The sequence below is a fragment of the Nymphaea colorata genome, chromosome 7 (genome assembly GCF_008831285.2).
Source record: "Nymphaea colorata isolate Beijing-Zhang1983 chromosome 7, ASM883128v2, whole genome shotgun sequence".
NCBI classification, from domain to species: Eukaryota; Viridiplantae; Streptophyta; class Magnoliopsida; order Nymphaeales; family Nymphaeaceae; genus Nymphaea; species Nymphaea colorata.
The window spans coordinates 1235402-1250267 of NC_045144.1; the positions used below are offsets into that span (position 1 = coordinate 1235402).

The 14866-nt window shown below is 38.7% G+C and overlaps 1 protein-coding gene across 1 annotated transcript; it reads left to right on the forward strand.

Moving 5' to 3' along the window:
• Positions 1-14095: 14095 nt before the first annotated feature.
• Positions 14096-14665, forward strand: LOC116257637 (rust resistance kinase Lr10-like). The gene has a single exon (XM_031634582.1). It carries the CDS (start codon positions 14096-14098, stop codon positions 14663-14665), a length of 570 nt encoding a protein of 189 aa, XP_031490442.1.
• The last annotated feature ends 201 nt before the right edge of the window (positions 14666-14866 follow it).

The following is a 14866-nucleotide window of genomic DNA, read 5'->3' on the forward strand; positions in this document are numbered from 1 at the left end:
GTGCCCTGTGTGCTTGAGTGTTGTATATTCATCTTTGGTGCAAGCATTTTGTGTTTTGATCTTCTTGCATGTGATTATAGTTTTCTAAATTTTGTGGGTTTTTTACTGACCTTTAATAGTTTAATTTGGAAAAATTGTTTTTGAGAACTTTTATTTTGTTCTACTGTGTACAGAAATTGGGAAGAATAAAAAATACCAAAATTGTTAAAAAAATTCTGAATTTTGGTTTTCTAAAATCCTCTACTTCTGTAGAGTAAAAAAATCCTTAGTTTTCATATCGGTTCTTTACAATATAATGTATTTTTAACCCAGATTTGTGAACCTGTCAGAAGTCAAAAAGTCTGCCTCTTACTCAGTCTACCCATCTTGTTTTGCATTCACCCATCTCTTTAGGGAGTAGAGTTCATGCCTCCTCGTGATACACCATTTGATGTCAAGAACATTTGTAAAGTAAAAAAAAATTTAATTTTGTTTAAAAACATTTTAAAAATGCCTTCGCCCATAATGATATGTCTTTGCTTTACTCTTAGTATCTTCTCGAGTAGGAGAAACTATCAAGTTTTTGTTGTCAAGCAATGGAAGAGGAAAGCTAAAAAAATCCTGGATCTGAACAGTAAGGAAAACTCCTATGAAGCCGAGAAAGTTAAGACTAGGAAATACTATTGACTCTGGTGTTCAAACATTTGCAAGGATTTAACAAGAGTATATACTGAGAGAGAAGCCACAATGCTCTATAAGATCTTGGCAGGTAGCAAAATGAGTGTTGAGAGATTGGCTCCGGGCTTGTGTAGTTGTTCCTCTGAGTCAGCAATCAAGAGTACCGAGTAGGCATAAAGCTGATTTATGTCTATTTCGCGAAGATAATGACTTACGAACCTTTGGCTCGTCGAAAACCCGTAAGGTGAAGCAGGTTGGACAGGTGACAAAGTTACACATAACCACCAAATCAGTGGAGCTTCGTAGTAGCCTTTGAGGTGGTGAGGTATTCCCTTGAAGGTGAAGGTCGGCCTAAAAACGAAATCAAAGAAAAAAAACTAGCAAAAAGCTAAATGCAAAAGAAAGAAAAACAAAAGAACTAAGACAAAAAAGACAAAAGGTGCCTGCCAAGAGATGAAAGACATGAAGGTTGAACTCACAGGAATTGAATGTAACGATCTTTTGTGGATGTGCGAATTTGGGGTCAATATCTGCTCCTTTGTTTTTATTAGGTAAGATGTCGAGGATGATTCCTTTATGGTACATTTTGGAAATTGAAAGATATCCCTTCTAGAGGTTCGACGACATTGATGCGAAATGAATCCTAATGCTTGTATGGTACTTTGGATAAGTGAATGACATATTACTTGCACAACACGAGCACTCAAGCTTATGAGTTAAAGTGATAATTTTGAACTATTTCAAAGTCAAAATTTGACATCTTTTGTTATATTTCGAGGTTTTCTTGGCATAAGAGGAACTAACCAATCCCCTTTGGTCTTGAAAGGTGTTTGCCATTTCATTAACAAACTACTAGTCCATTCGTGGAATAGATGGAACTCTTCAAACCTAGTTCACTTATGTTGAATGTGACAATTTGTCCATCTTTTCCTTTGTCTTAGGAGAGGCACATCATTTGGAAACCTGACCCACAATTCCATCTTAACCGAGTGTCTTCAACCCGTTGAAATGTCTTTATCCTGTTTTTAAATGACATAACCTAGACTTAGGGTTGAGGCTATCATGGAAGATCTCTTATCTGTTTTCAAAAGAACTGGTCGATTTTGAACTGTGACGTTTTTGAAAAGTTCTATCCTTTGAAGTTGCATGAATTTTGTTCTTGGCTTCATCTAATATTTGTCTTGGCTTGCAATACATGGTTTTGCAAAATGAGGTGGAGTTATTCTTCATCGCCACCAACTACCCACCCATGCCTTTGCTTCGACAGTTGGGTCCTTTATGGTTTCGGACCAGGTTAGTATTCAGTTTCTTCTTGTGTCATGTTAGTTGAGTGTTATGGATATTTATCATATTTTGACTAATATGTGTTTTGTTTATCCATAAATGAGGGCAGTATTCAGCATTGGGGAAGTTGTGGCTTATGGGCCCACTGTTCAAATGTGCGTATATTGTGTTTTTATTTTCAGAGCTAACATGTCAATTCATACAGTTAAAAGCATGCTTTCTTTTTGTCCTCATAGCTAAATCTTAGTTATGAGATCTAATTGCAGAACTTGCCTTTGGTTGCTCAATTTTATTGCAGGTGGGACATTTGCATTGTACTCACTGATATGCAAGAATGTAAAGCTCTGTCTTCTTCCAAACCAATTTTCATCTGTTGCTCGTATCAAGTTCAACTAAAGGTGCCACCTCCACAGCTTGGGATGTCAATAACGATTAAAGAAAGGAGGTATGTGAGCTTCATTGTCACTGAAAAGGATGTTCTCGTTTGTTCTTGTTGGTACTTGACAGAAGTGTCCACTGTCTTTTGATGTCATTGTTGAACATCTCCAAGATAGTAAGGGTTCAACTAGATATAGGATTTTAATGCTACTATGTTACTATGTTCTAATTTCAGTTTGTTTTTTACTTTTTTTATTGAAGAGGCAATTGCTTTATAGATTACCACAATTATGGTGTGCCTATGAATTATTTTTTCCTCCAAAATATTTCACACATTTGATGTAGAAGGTTTGCAGTCATATGGGTTCAAGCTGGACTTTGGCAAGTTCTTGTATGAAAACCCCTGTATTATAACAATTTTTTTTTCCTTGTACACGTGCAAATCTAATTATGAAGGAAAATGAAGAAATTGAAGAAACATGAGAAAGTGACTTAAAGTAGAAGAGACCATATGTATGAAGCAAATTCTTGTCTTTCTTACAAATGATATGTGCCTCATAGGGAGAGTTACTTATGCAAGTTTTTTGTCCATGCAGTTGATTGCCACAACTTCTCTTTTCCAGGAGGGGACTCCTCATCTCCTGAACACTGAAGGCTGCTTTTGAAAATTGCCATAAGCACAACTTTCCATTTTGCTCCTATTTTCTTTCTGCTGTAAGCATCTGTGATTGGTCTAGTTGTCATGACCAGTGACCACTTTAACGATGCTGCAACAGAAGATGCTAGATATTAGGGGCTGTTTGGCCTTCATCTTGATCAAAAGAGAAACAGATTATGAATCGTAGGTGTGGATCAAATTGCTGGCAAACTACGGTGGATGTAGACTTGCCATTTATCACTTTTTTGTTATTTTCTCAAGTCCTTTAGGATTTTTCTTATTTTTATATTATTTATTCTTTGACAAAAGTAGATAATATTTGTTTCTAAGCCCAACTGATTGAGTCTTTGAATCAGCCAATTCACCAAATGGGCACCCTAACCAATTTGATTCACAGTGAGATTTTTATAACACTGATTAAGACTTGATAGGAAAAGTGCTCATTGGCAGCCAAGGTACAAGCATCTCTCTCTTTCATTTCCGTTAGAAATGAGGGCTGGCCAAAAAGCCCTGTGTTTTGGGTCTGTTCTCTCTCTCTTTCACTAGGAGATGCTCATGCCAATTTACAACAACTGGAATTCTGCAACAACCTGCATCGATTTCCTTTTCCAATTTTGATTTTTTTTTCCTAAATATCAATTGACGACGGATGGACGGATTAGTCGAAGGTCGTGACCTTTTGCCGAGGAGACCTTGGTTGAGAAGGCAGAGGTTGTGGCCATTGCTGGCGGAAGGTAGTGCTGAGGTTAAAATAGCAAGGGTAAAAAAAGTCAAGGATCTGGAACTTGACATAGATGAGAAACCAACCGAAGCCTGAGCATTTTGGTTTTCTTTATTATTGATTTGCCTGTTTCTTGGCTGTTTTTCTTTTCTTTTTCGTGCGCTGCAGAAGCTGTCCCGCATGCATCTGCTCACATCTGCATCAGCTCCTCTTCCTCATCGGCAGCTGCTCATGTCTGCATCAGTTCCTCTTCCTCATATCTGTCGAGGTAAGGCGCAGGCTTGCCTCTTTCGATCGCGTTTTATTCTCATGTCTGCCTGTGTTTCCTGTCTGCCTTTCCCCAAATCACAGCCCTAGTCGTCTTCTACACCCTTTTAACATAAGGAGGGTCGTTTTAGATATGCTTTATCTTTGAAAAAGTAGACGATATTTGTTAATTAGCCCAACTGATTGAGTCATTGAATATCTTACGGTGGCCAAAATTTATTGGATCTTTGTTGCCTTTGCTGTATTTGAGGAACATGTGATCACTATCCTCATTAGCTTGCTTACACATGACGGTAAGGGTCCTCCTTGAGGTTCAGACAACTCGCGAATTGCAGAGGCAGACCCAGCTATGCATCGGGCTGCCCTCCTCTTTCCAAACCCTCTCCTATTTTAACTCTGGCCACTTCCATCTCCTCTGTATTAAACCATGTCATATCATATCATAGAGTTCTTGGCTCCCTTCACTTTGAGCCCCACATAGGATTTGCCAAGTTGGACAAGTTTCATATGCTAATAGGTAATTGAATTTAGAGAATTGTTAATTTTGTTGGAGAACGTGTGCTGAAGGCTTCACTGGTTGTGACCCTCCTTCCAAAAATTCTTCACCATGCACCTCTTTATTTCGCACCCATTCAAGAGCCAGAGCGGTTTCAATAGTTGAAAATTTTTTGAGGATCAGTCCCTGCTCACCTTCAATGTATGGCACCTGTCTTCGTGTTCATTGATGGTAGCCGTTAGCTGAAGAGATTATCCATCTTCATTTTTCATTCTTCTCTAGTTGTGTATCATGACAAGAACCGGTATGCATCTTACCGGTTTATATCTACGTGTGAACCTGTGCATGTGAATCTAGATTATTTCAACAATTGGTAGCAGAGCTGGTTAATGCCCTATATCATCTCTTCTTTGTTTGGAACCGTATGAGAGACCAGTAGATATCTGTCCACCATACTGATCAACGAGGGACAACGTCTACCGGCGGTCTCTCCCACATAGGGATCTCTCTTTTTGTCCCGTTAAGCTCCTTTATTTTATTAGAGACCTCATTGAAGCAGGAAATATGGTTAAACTGATGATAAAAATATGATTCCTTATTGTCTTCTTTCTGCTCCTCTTCCTTTTAGTGATTATTAAATTGTCTCTTAATCTTTAAATACTGAAATCCCACCAGTGATTACAATTTTTTTTTTAAACATAAAAGCTATTGACCCACTTATCTCTTCTCACAGCATTTATCGCCTGTGATTCCGTTGTGTTGTTAGGTACTGGCAAGGCTTAGTCAGTAGCATTTGCTCCAGTAGCGGATTTTCATATCTGAAAGGGCATGAATATCGGACTTTCATGCGTTGTTGTTTTTCTTTGTCGGTTGCTAAATACTTTTATCTGTTTAGTGATATTTGGTCCTGTCCATTGTACTTCCTAGCATTAATGACATTATTGGGTTTTGCTTCAAATTGTATTGTTTCTTGTCCTATCCTTGCCTAGTTCTAAATGTTGCTTAGATCTGATCTTTCCTCTAATTTTGCTTTTCTTGTATTTGCAGTTATGACTTGTGACCTAATTTTGCTTATGGCGGGTCAAATTTGTTGTGAGAAAGAGAAGGCTCAATGAGGCAGTGCATTGTTCTGCACTTGTCTAAGACAGTCTTATTGTCAACAAATGTTTCCCCTTAATGCAGCTCCAATTAATTGTCATGGTAACCTTTTGGGAATATGATGAAGGTTCATGGTCTATTACAAGAAGTGAGTTACTTTGTTCTTCGTAGAGAAAATCTGTTTTCTATAAATTTTATAGAATAATGTGATTTCTTTGCTAATGTCCTTTACATTAGGGTTCCTTTTTATTTGAATTATTCTTGCCCTGTGTGCTTGAGTGTTGTATGCTCATCTTGGGTGCAAGCATTTTGTTGGTGGACTGCACTTGTCTAAGACAGTCTTATTGTCAAAAAATGTTTCCCCTTAATGCAGCTCCAATTAATTGTCATGGTAACCTTTGGGGATATGATGAAGGTCTATTACAAGAAGTGGGTTACTTTGTTCTTTGAAGAGAAAATCTGTTTTCTATAAATTCTATAGAACAACATAGCTTGATTTCTTTGCTAATGTCCTTTACATTTGGTTTTCTTTTTATTGTATTATTCTTGCCATGTGTGCTTGAGTGTTGTATGTTCATCTTGGGTGCAAGCATTTTGTGTTTTGATCTTCTTGCATCTGATTATAGTTTTCTGAATTTTCTGTGTTTTTTTACTGACCTTTAATAGTTTAATTAGGAAAAATTGTTTTTGAGAACTTTTAGTCTGTTCTACTTTGTACAGAAATTGGGAAGAATAAAAAAATGCCAAAATTGTTCAAAAAATTCTGAACTTTGGTTTTCTAAAATCCTTAATTCTGTAGAGTAAAAAAACCCTTAGTTTTCATATCGGCTCTTTACAATATAATGTCTTTTTAACCCAGATTTGTGAACCTGTTAGAAATAGAAAAGTCTGCCTCTGTTCTATATCCAAATACTTTTTTACTTTGGCTTTCTGTAGACAACCTTACATTCAGAGTCTAACAATGTCCAATCCCATAGTTGTCATCATCATTTCCCTAATGATTTTACAAAAGCCACTGTGTAGGACTGGCTTATGCTGGCCTTCGTTCAAGGAAAAATAAGAACTTAACGTAAACTTCTTGCAAAACTTTCAATCAGTTGATGACCTAACATTTATGGGAACTTGTCACCCTTAAACCAACCCTTTATGTAGAATGTCATACTTTTGTGAGAAAGTTGGCGAAGTTCATTCTTCTACTCAGTCTACCCATCTTGTTTTGCATCCGCCCATCTCTTTAGGGAGTAGAGTTCATCCCTCCTCGTGATATACCATTTGATGTCAAGAACATTTGTAAAAAAAAAAATTCCTGAGTAGGAGAAACTTTCAAGTTTTTGTTGTCAAGCAATGGAAGTGGCAAGTTGAAAAAATCCTGGATCTGAACAGTAAGGAAAACTCCTCTGAAGCTGACATAGTTAAGACTAGGAAATGCTATTGACTCTTGACTCTGGTGTTCAAACATTTGCAAGGATTTAACATGAATATATATTAAGAGAGAAGCCACAATGCTCTGTAAGATCTTGGCAGGTAGCAAAATGAGTGTTGAGAGATGGGCTCGGGGCTTGTGTAGTTGTTCCTCTGAGTCAATAATCAAGAGTACCGGGTAGGCATAAAGCTGATTTATGTCTATTTTGCGAAGATAATGACTTACGAACCTTTGGCTTGTCGAAAACCCGTAAGGTGAAGTGGGTTGGACATGTGACAAAACTACACATAACCACCAAAGCAGTGGAGCTTCATAGTAGCTTTTGAGGTGGTGAGGTATTCCCTCAAAGGTGAAGGTCGGCCTGAAAAGAAAATCAAAGAAAAAAAAATGGCAAAAAGCTCGATGCAAAAGAAAGAAAAACAAAAAAACTAAGAAAACAAAAACAAAAGGTGTTTGCCTAGAGATGAAAGACATGAAGGCTGAACTCACAGGAATTGAATGTAGTAATCTTTTGTGGATGTGCGAATTTGGGGTTAATATCTGTTCCTTTTTTTATTACCTAAGATGTCGAGGATGATTCCTTTATGTTCATGTTTTGGAAATTGAAAGATATCCCTTCTAGAGGTTCGATGACATTGATGCGAAATGAATCCTAATCCTTGTATGGTACTATGGATAACTGAATGACATATTACTTGCACAACACGAGCACTCAAGCTTATGAGTTAAAGTGATAATTTTGAACTATTTCAAAGTAAAAACTTGACACCTTTTGTTATATTTCGAGGTTTTCTAGGCATAGGAGGAACTAACCAATCTCGTTTGGTCTTGAAAGGTATTTGCCATTTCATTAACAAACTACTAGTCCATTCATGGAATAGATGGAACTCTTCAAACCTAGTCCACTTATGCTCAATGTGACAATTTGTCCATCTTTTCCTTTGTCTTAGGAGAGGCACATTATTTGGGAACCTGACCCATAAGTCCATCTTAACTGAGTGTCTTCAACCCGTTGAAATGTCATCAACCTGTTTTTCAATGACATAACCCAGACTTAGGGTTGAGGTTATCATGGAAGATCTCTTATCTGTTTTCAAAAGAACTGGACATTTTTGAAAAGTTATATCTTTTGAAGTTTGAAGTTGCATGAGTGTTGTTCTTGGCTTCATCTAATATTTGTCTTGGCTTGCAATACATTGTTTTGCAAAATGGGGTGGAGTTATTCTTCATCGTCACCAACTACCCTCTCATGCCTTTGCTTCGACAGCTGGGTCCTTCATAGTTTTGGACCAGGTTAGTGTTTCAGTTTCTTCTAGTGTCATGTTAGTTGAGTGTTAAGGATATTTTGACTAGTATGTGTTTGTTTATCCATAAATTAGGACAGTATCCTGCATTGGGGAAAAATTATGATATTATTGAATCTTTTCTCATTGATGCTATTTATGTTGTCACTCATTTAAGGCTGGTTATTTGACCTACTCACTCATTTAAGGCTGGCTATTTGACCTACTCCCCGTCGATTGCTTTTAATCCGGTTTTTCCCCTTCCCATAATCGAGATGTTTTTCTTACATTGGAGGAGAAGGTGAGCTGAGAATGGTCCAAAATTATGTCAGAATGTAAGTTTTTTAGGCGTGAAAATAACAACTAATGTTTATTTTAGAATGTCGTGGAAAGCTTGTTTTCGGATGCGAGCCTAAATCTGTCTCGGCCGACGATGGCTGGGGGAGTGGCTGAGGCCAGGCCAAAGGCTCGCAACCAAGGTGTAAGCCTAGGCAAGGCCGGCCGAAAGTTGGCTGCCGAGCAAGAGATGTCAAGGCCGAAGGAAGACGCGGCCCATCGTGCGGCCGTGGAAGGGCGCCAACCGAAGAAAAGAAGCGTCGATGTGGCCTACAAGGCCTAAGAAGGGTCGAGCATGTAGAGCTCACGTCGAAATGATGATGTTGGGCGTGAGCAGCCTCCCAAGGCTCGAAGAGACAGGACGCAACGATAGAAGAATTCAGGCTTAAGGAGGTTAACATAGTACTTGGAGGTGCTACAGTGGGCACCAAGTACGGGCAGAGCAGAGACAGACTTGAAGATGGGCACGGCATAGAGAAAGGGACCTAGATCTGGTAGAGGTAAAGTCAAATCTAGTGTCGAGTCCTAACCCAAGTCAAACGGGGAAGTCTAGGCCCGAACCTAGACAAGTTACCTCTCGGGCTCACAAGGCCCGAGTCAAACTCGAACTCTGAGATCTCGTCTCATTTGCTTTAGTTTATTTACTTTTGTTGAGTCATTTTGTTTCAAGTATAAGTGTCTCGGTTCATTCCTAGAACCGGTTCTTTGTGAGCTATATAAGCTCGTTTGTAAGTTGTTTTTATTAGGGAATGGAATATTGAATAGAAAGAAGAAAGTTTCGTTCGTTGTCTCTGTTCCCCTTGTGGGAGTTTCTCTCTTCCCCTCATCGGCCTTGCCGGCGGTGATTGGAATCTCAAAGGCTACAACCCGTGGCTCTAGCTGAGGCATATGGAAGATATGACTCAGGGTCTTTGTCATGAACATGTGTGTGTGTCTCTCTCTCTCTCATACCCAAGTAGAAAGACACGTTCACGTGCACCCAAGTACCGAAAAATATGTATTTGTTGATGTGGAGCTTGTGCTTGAATTCTTATGGCATTTCTAAAATATCACAATGCAGGTGGAATATGGCTGATTGGTGTATTAGTGCAGCCTAGAAGGCTAAAACTGTGGCTGATTGGTTTTTATTTTCAGAGCTAACATGTCAATTCATACAGTTAAAAGCATGCTTTCTTTTTGTGCTCGTAGCTAAATCTTAGTTATGAGATCAAATTGCAGGACTTGCCTTTGGTTGCTCAATTTTATTGCAGGTGGGACATTTGCATTGTACTCACGGATATGCAAGCATGTAAAGCTCTGTCATCTTCCAAACCAATTGTCATATGATGCTTGGATCAAGTTCAACTGAAGGTGGCACCTCCACAGCTTGGGTTGTCAATAACGATTAAAGAAAGGAAGTATGTAAGCTTCCTTGTCACTGAAAAAGGATGTTCTCGTGTTTCTTCTTGTTGGTAACATTAGTGTCCACTGTCTTTTGATGTCATTCATTGTTGAATTTCTCCCAACTAGTTTTCATATAGGTTTTTAATGTCATTATATTACTATGTTTTAATTTCACTTTGTTTTTGACTTTTTTTTTTATGGAACAGGCGATTGCTTTAGAGATTACCACAATTATGATGTGCCTATAAATTATTTTTTCCTCCAAAATATTTCACACATTTGATGTAGAAGGTTTGCAGTCATATGGGTTCAAGCTGGACTTTAGGCAAGTTCTTGTATGAAAACCTGTATTATAACATTCTTTTTTTCCTTGTACAAGTGAAAATCTAATTATGAAGGAAAAGGAAGAAATTGAAGAAACATGACAAAGTGACTTAAAGTAGAAGAGACCATATGGAATGCACTAATAGAAGCAAATTCTTGTTCTTTCCTACAAAAGATATGTGCCTCATAGAGGGAGTTACTTATGCAAGTTTTTTGTCCATGCAGTTGATTGCCATTTCTCTTTTCTTAGCTGCAAAGTCTTTGCAGAAGGGACTCATCTCCTGAATGAACACTATCCTGTAGGCTGCTTTTGAAAATTGCCATAAGCATAACTTTCAATTTTCCTCCTATTTTCTTTCTGCTGTAAGCATCTGTCGCTTTGGCCCTGTTGAATTTGATTGGTATAGTCATCATGACCAGTGACCACTTTAACGATGCTGCAACAAGACGCCAGATATTATGAGCTGTTTGGCCTTCTTCATCTTGATCAAAAGCGAAACAGATTATGAATCACAGGTGTGGATCAAATTGCTGGCAAACTGATTATCTATCACTTTTTTGTTATTTTCTCAAGTCTTTTAAAATTTTTCTTATTTTATATACTAAGATTCGTCTATTCGACAGTGATTTCATTGTTAAAAGAATCACATACCTTGATCATGGCTTGAATGTTCGCTACCCTGATTCGTATGAGACAAAACTTTGCTCATCACCTCAAAACTTCAGCTTCTCTGGAAGACTCCTTACTAGTGGTTTCCGGCTCTTTGGTGCCAACCTTACCTTCTTCAGGTGCAATTCTGCTAATGATTGGCTTCTGCAACCTCCGTCCTCATGGAAGAGAAAAGACTGTGCTGATGGCTCTTTGCTGTATTATTATTACAGTCCACAGGAACAGATAAAGCTGCCTCTTGATGTCCATCGCATCAATTGTCCTATGTATGAAATCCCTGCTGGTGTTGAGGAGTCCGAGTCTGCAAACCTTTCTGCCATATTGAGTGGTGGATTTTTTCTTCGCTGGGGGTTTGATTGCCTCAAGTGTACTACCAGTGGGGGCCAGTGTGTATTTGGAGAAGATGACGCCCCTGCTTGTTACTGCGAAGATGGATCAGTGCACCATACAAATTGCTCTGATGGATCATCTTCAAAATCAGCTGGTAGCGTGATATACTCCTGACTCTCGAGTTCTGTTACTATCATAGCTTCCATCTTGTTCACACAAATTACACCAGTGGGGCGCAATATAATTTTGCTTTCTGTTTGGAAGGATAACTGTACTCACTGATTATTGGGTGGTTCTGACCATTTGTAGGTGCATTCGCATAGATTAGCATTGTCATGTGTAAGTGCTTTCAGGGTCATCCAAGCCTGTCCTAGAAAGCTGTTTTCCCAGCCCCGAGAAAGTCTAAAAAAAATTTGACTTCGTTCAAAATTACTGGACGTGTGTGTGTGGAGAGAAGGGTGGGGGGGTGGGCGAGAGAGAGAGAGTACCAGGTGTTCACTTGTGCATGATATCTTCTCCTGGCACTTGTCCTCCATGGTGCTGTCCAGTATACTTGTTGATTTACTTAGAGCTACTTTGTAGAGAAAATTTAAAACTGCTTTTTGGACCCGCTTGGTTTGAGGTTTCTCAATGTTTCACATGTTGACGACAAATCCAGCAAGATGTTGTTGAGACCATCTTTACCTTCATGAACCATCACCCTTGAGTTTTGCATCTCGACAAATCTTGGGGTATTCGGTGTACAATGCCTGGTAAAAGGATCATTTTTTTTCCTTCGTAAACCAGATTCAATGCTTTTTTTCCTTTGTAAACTTTTTTAGTACGTGTTAGCATTCTACAGCTAAGCCTTCCAGATTTTTAGGAGCATAAAGAAGGGGATCAGTCATTTCTACGCTGCAAACCTTGATTGTTTCTTTAATATGCAAAGTTTTCTAACATATAGGTGGGACCTGGGCCCTCTGGCCACCATTTGGCTACCGTCCCTTCCCCCCAAATTCAGGACCTACGGTTACAAATTCTCTTGATTCCCCCAACTCTCCATCTTCAAATGCAATAGTGAAAGGAGCCAGGAAAGCGGGAAATTTTTGTGGTGAAGATTTCTCATATTGTCTTTTAGTCCCACCATTTGGCTACTGTCCTTTCTCATTCGATTGTTGAAGTTGGAACTATGGACATGGATTTGGATCCAGTGTTATTATTTTTCTATTCAAATTCATGTCGAAGTCCAAATTACAACCGACTTTAGTAAACATATAGATGCCAGTTAACTTGAAAAATCACAATTCAAGCTGCTCAGTTCCTATGCTTTATTTTGTCTGAAATTCTGGTCCTCCAGTTTGCAAATTCCCGTCGTTCATAGGCCATTTAAACCTATAAAGAAAATGAAATTGATTTAAAACATCTAAATCCGAATGTAGAACACTGACAAGCAATTAAGATCTGTATTTGGATTTAACAATTTTTTTTTTCTAGATCTGAAATACGTTGTAGCACAAGTTCATGAAAAAATTAGTAGCATGCCTCCGGTTGGATTCTGACCCAGATGAAAGCGGGATCTGATGCAAAATATTCACCAGGATCTGATAGCAATCTGAATTTATAAATCATGGTTAGCCTGCAAAACTTGATTGTTCCTGTAGTAGCAATCATTCACCAATAACGTGACCGTACTTTAAATATTTGTGCATTTTACAAATGGGATTGCAAGCAGATGCTTTCCTCAGCTCCTATTTCCTGACAGTTTGTTGCTTATCTAGCTAGATAATGAATTGTGCAATGTGATGTTCTTGTAAGTAGACAGCTGCAGCATTGATCTCTTTCTCAGTGATGCTTGGTTTAGAAAGCTAGAGATGGTAATTGCTCTGATTGTTATACTTTTAATAGTGTTGTCTGGTTCATAATGCATGTGAAATCAAGAGAAGATAGAGAAATATTCTTTTACCAATCCTTGAGAGAAATATGTTTTTACTGATATTTGAAAACTGAATTAGGGTCAAAATCATTGTGTAAGGAGCGTTATTGTGGATTTAATTCGGTAGGAGATCACTATTCTTTTGCCCTTCAACTGTACATCCCAACGCTCCTCTTAATTCTGGCATTCACTTAGTAATACTGCTTTTTTGACATTTAATGAAAGCCGGCCTCTATACCTAATCCTCGTAAATTGGTTGTCAAGTTGGCTATCCATTGAATACTTTTAACATATCTTTACTTTTATATGCAGGAAGCTCGAGAAATATCAAAACCATACAACGTCATGCAGATGCAACAGATCAACGATATCACACAAGTCTTGGTGTTTAAAGGACCGTACCGAGTCTCCCTAACTTTGCCCGTGATCGTTGGTTAGCAAATTAACCATGCTGTGTTCGCCGATTTGGCACTTATCCCAGTGAAAAATTTGGTTTTCAGGCATCGTTGTACAAAGGGCAGCCCTAAATGATCGATTAGAACAAAGACATTTCAACAGTGATGAACTTCAACACGTCACTTTTGCATCTTAGCCTAGAGTTGATATCTTAGAATGATGATTTGTACATTTCATCCAGGAAAAGTTTAACTACCCTCAAGTGCTGCACCAAGAGTGTAATATTCAGTTTCATTTCAGCAGGTTGTCTAGCAGCAGTCGGCAGCCTTCTGACAGCATGTTTATTGTTTTCATTACTCGATCCCTTCGGATTTCTTGTTCAAGGTCTCCTACAGAAAATGGATGCTTGCCATTCCGTACACCAACAAAAGTTGAGAAGTCTCACAACCACTAGGTACACATACAACGACATAATCAGAATGATAAGTAAGTTCAAATGTCAACTTGGGCAGGGTGGCTTTGGGAATGTCTATAAAGGATGGTTGACCAATGGCACACCGGTGGCTGTAAAGCTTATGGAAAAATCATATAATGATGGGGAAGAATTTTGTATTGAAGTTGCCACCATCGGTATGATTCACCATGTCAATGTGGTTCACCTTCTTGGCTTTTGCGTCGAAGGGTCTCGAAGAGCACTTGTTTACGACTTCATGGAAAATGGTTCTCATGAGAAGTTTACTGACACCACAGTTGCAGGCCGTTGCTTGTTGAGGGAAAGGCTATACGATATAGCACTAGACACTTCCAGGGGAATTGAGTATCTACACCAAGGCTGTGACCGAAGAATCATCCACTTTGACATCAAGCCACATAACATTCTTCTAAACAGTGACTTTACACCAAAGATTTCTGATTTTTGGCTAGCAAAATCATTTTGTAAGGAGAGAAACAGTGTAACTATTACAGAAGGCAAAGGCACAATCGGTTATATTGCTCCCGAATTAGTTTATGGGAATTCCAAGCATGTCTCACATAAAACTGATGTTTGATAGCTTTGGAATGCTACTGATGGCGGTGATTGGGATGAAAGAAAAGTTTGGTCCCACTGATCGGGCTTCTAGTGAAGGGTATTTTCCTCAATGGATTCATGCTACTCTTTCTAAGAATCAGAAATTGGAAGGCATTGGAGAAGGTCAAGATGAAATTGTAAGAAAGATAGCCACTATTGCCTTGTGGTGCATACAATGGAA

Coding starts and splice junctions, on each gene's coding strand:
- LOC116257637 (XM_031634582.1), top strand. CDS start 14,096: ATGATAAGTAAGTTCAAATGTCAACTTGGGCAGGGTGGCTTTGGGAAT.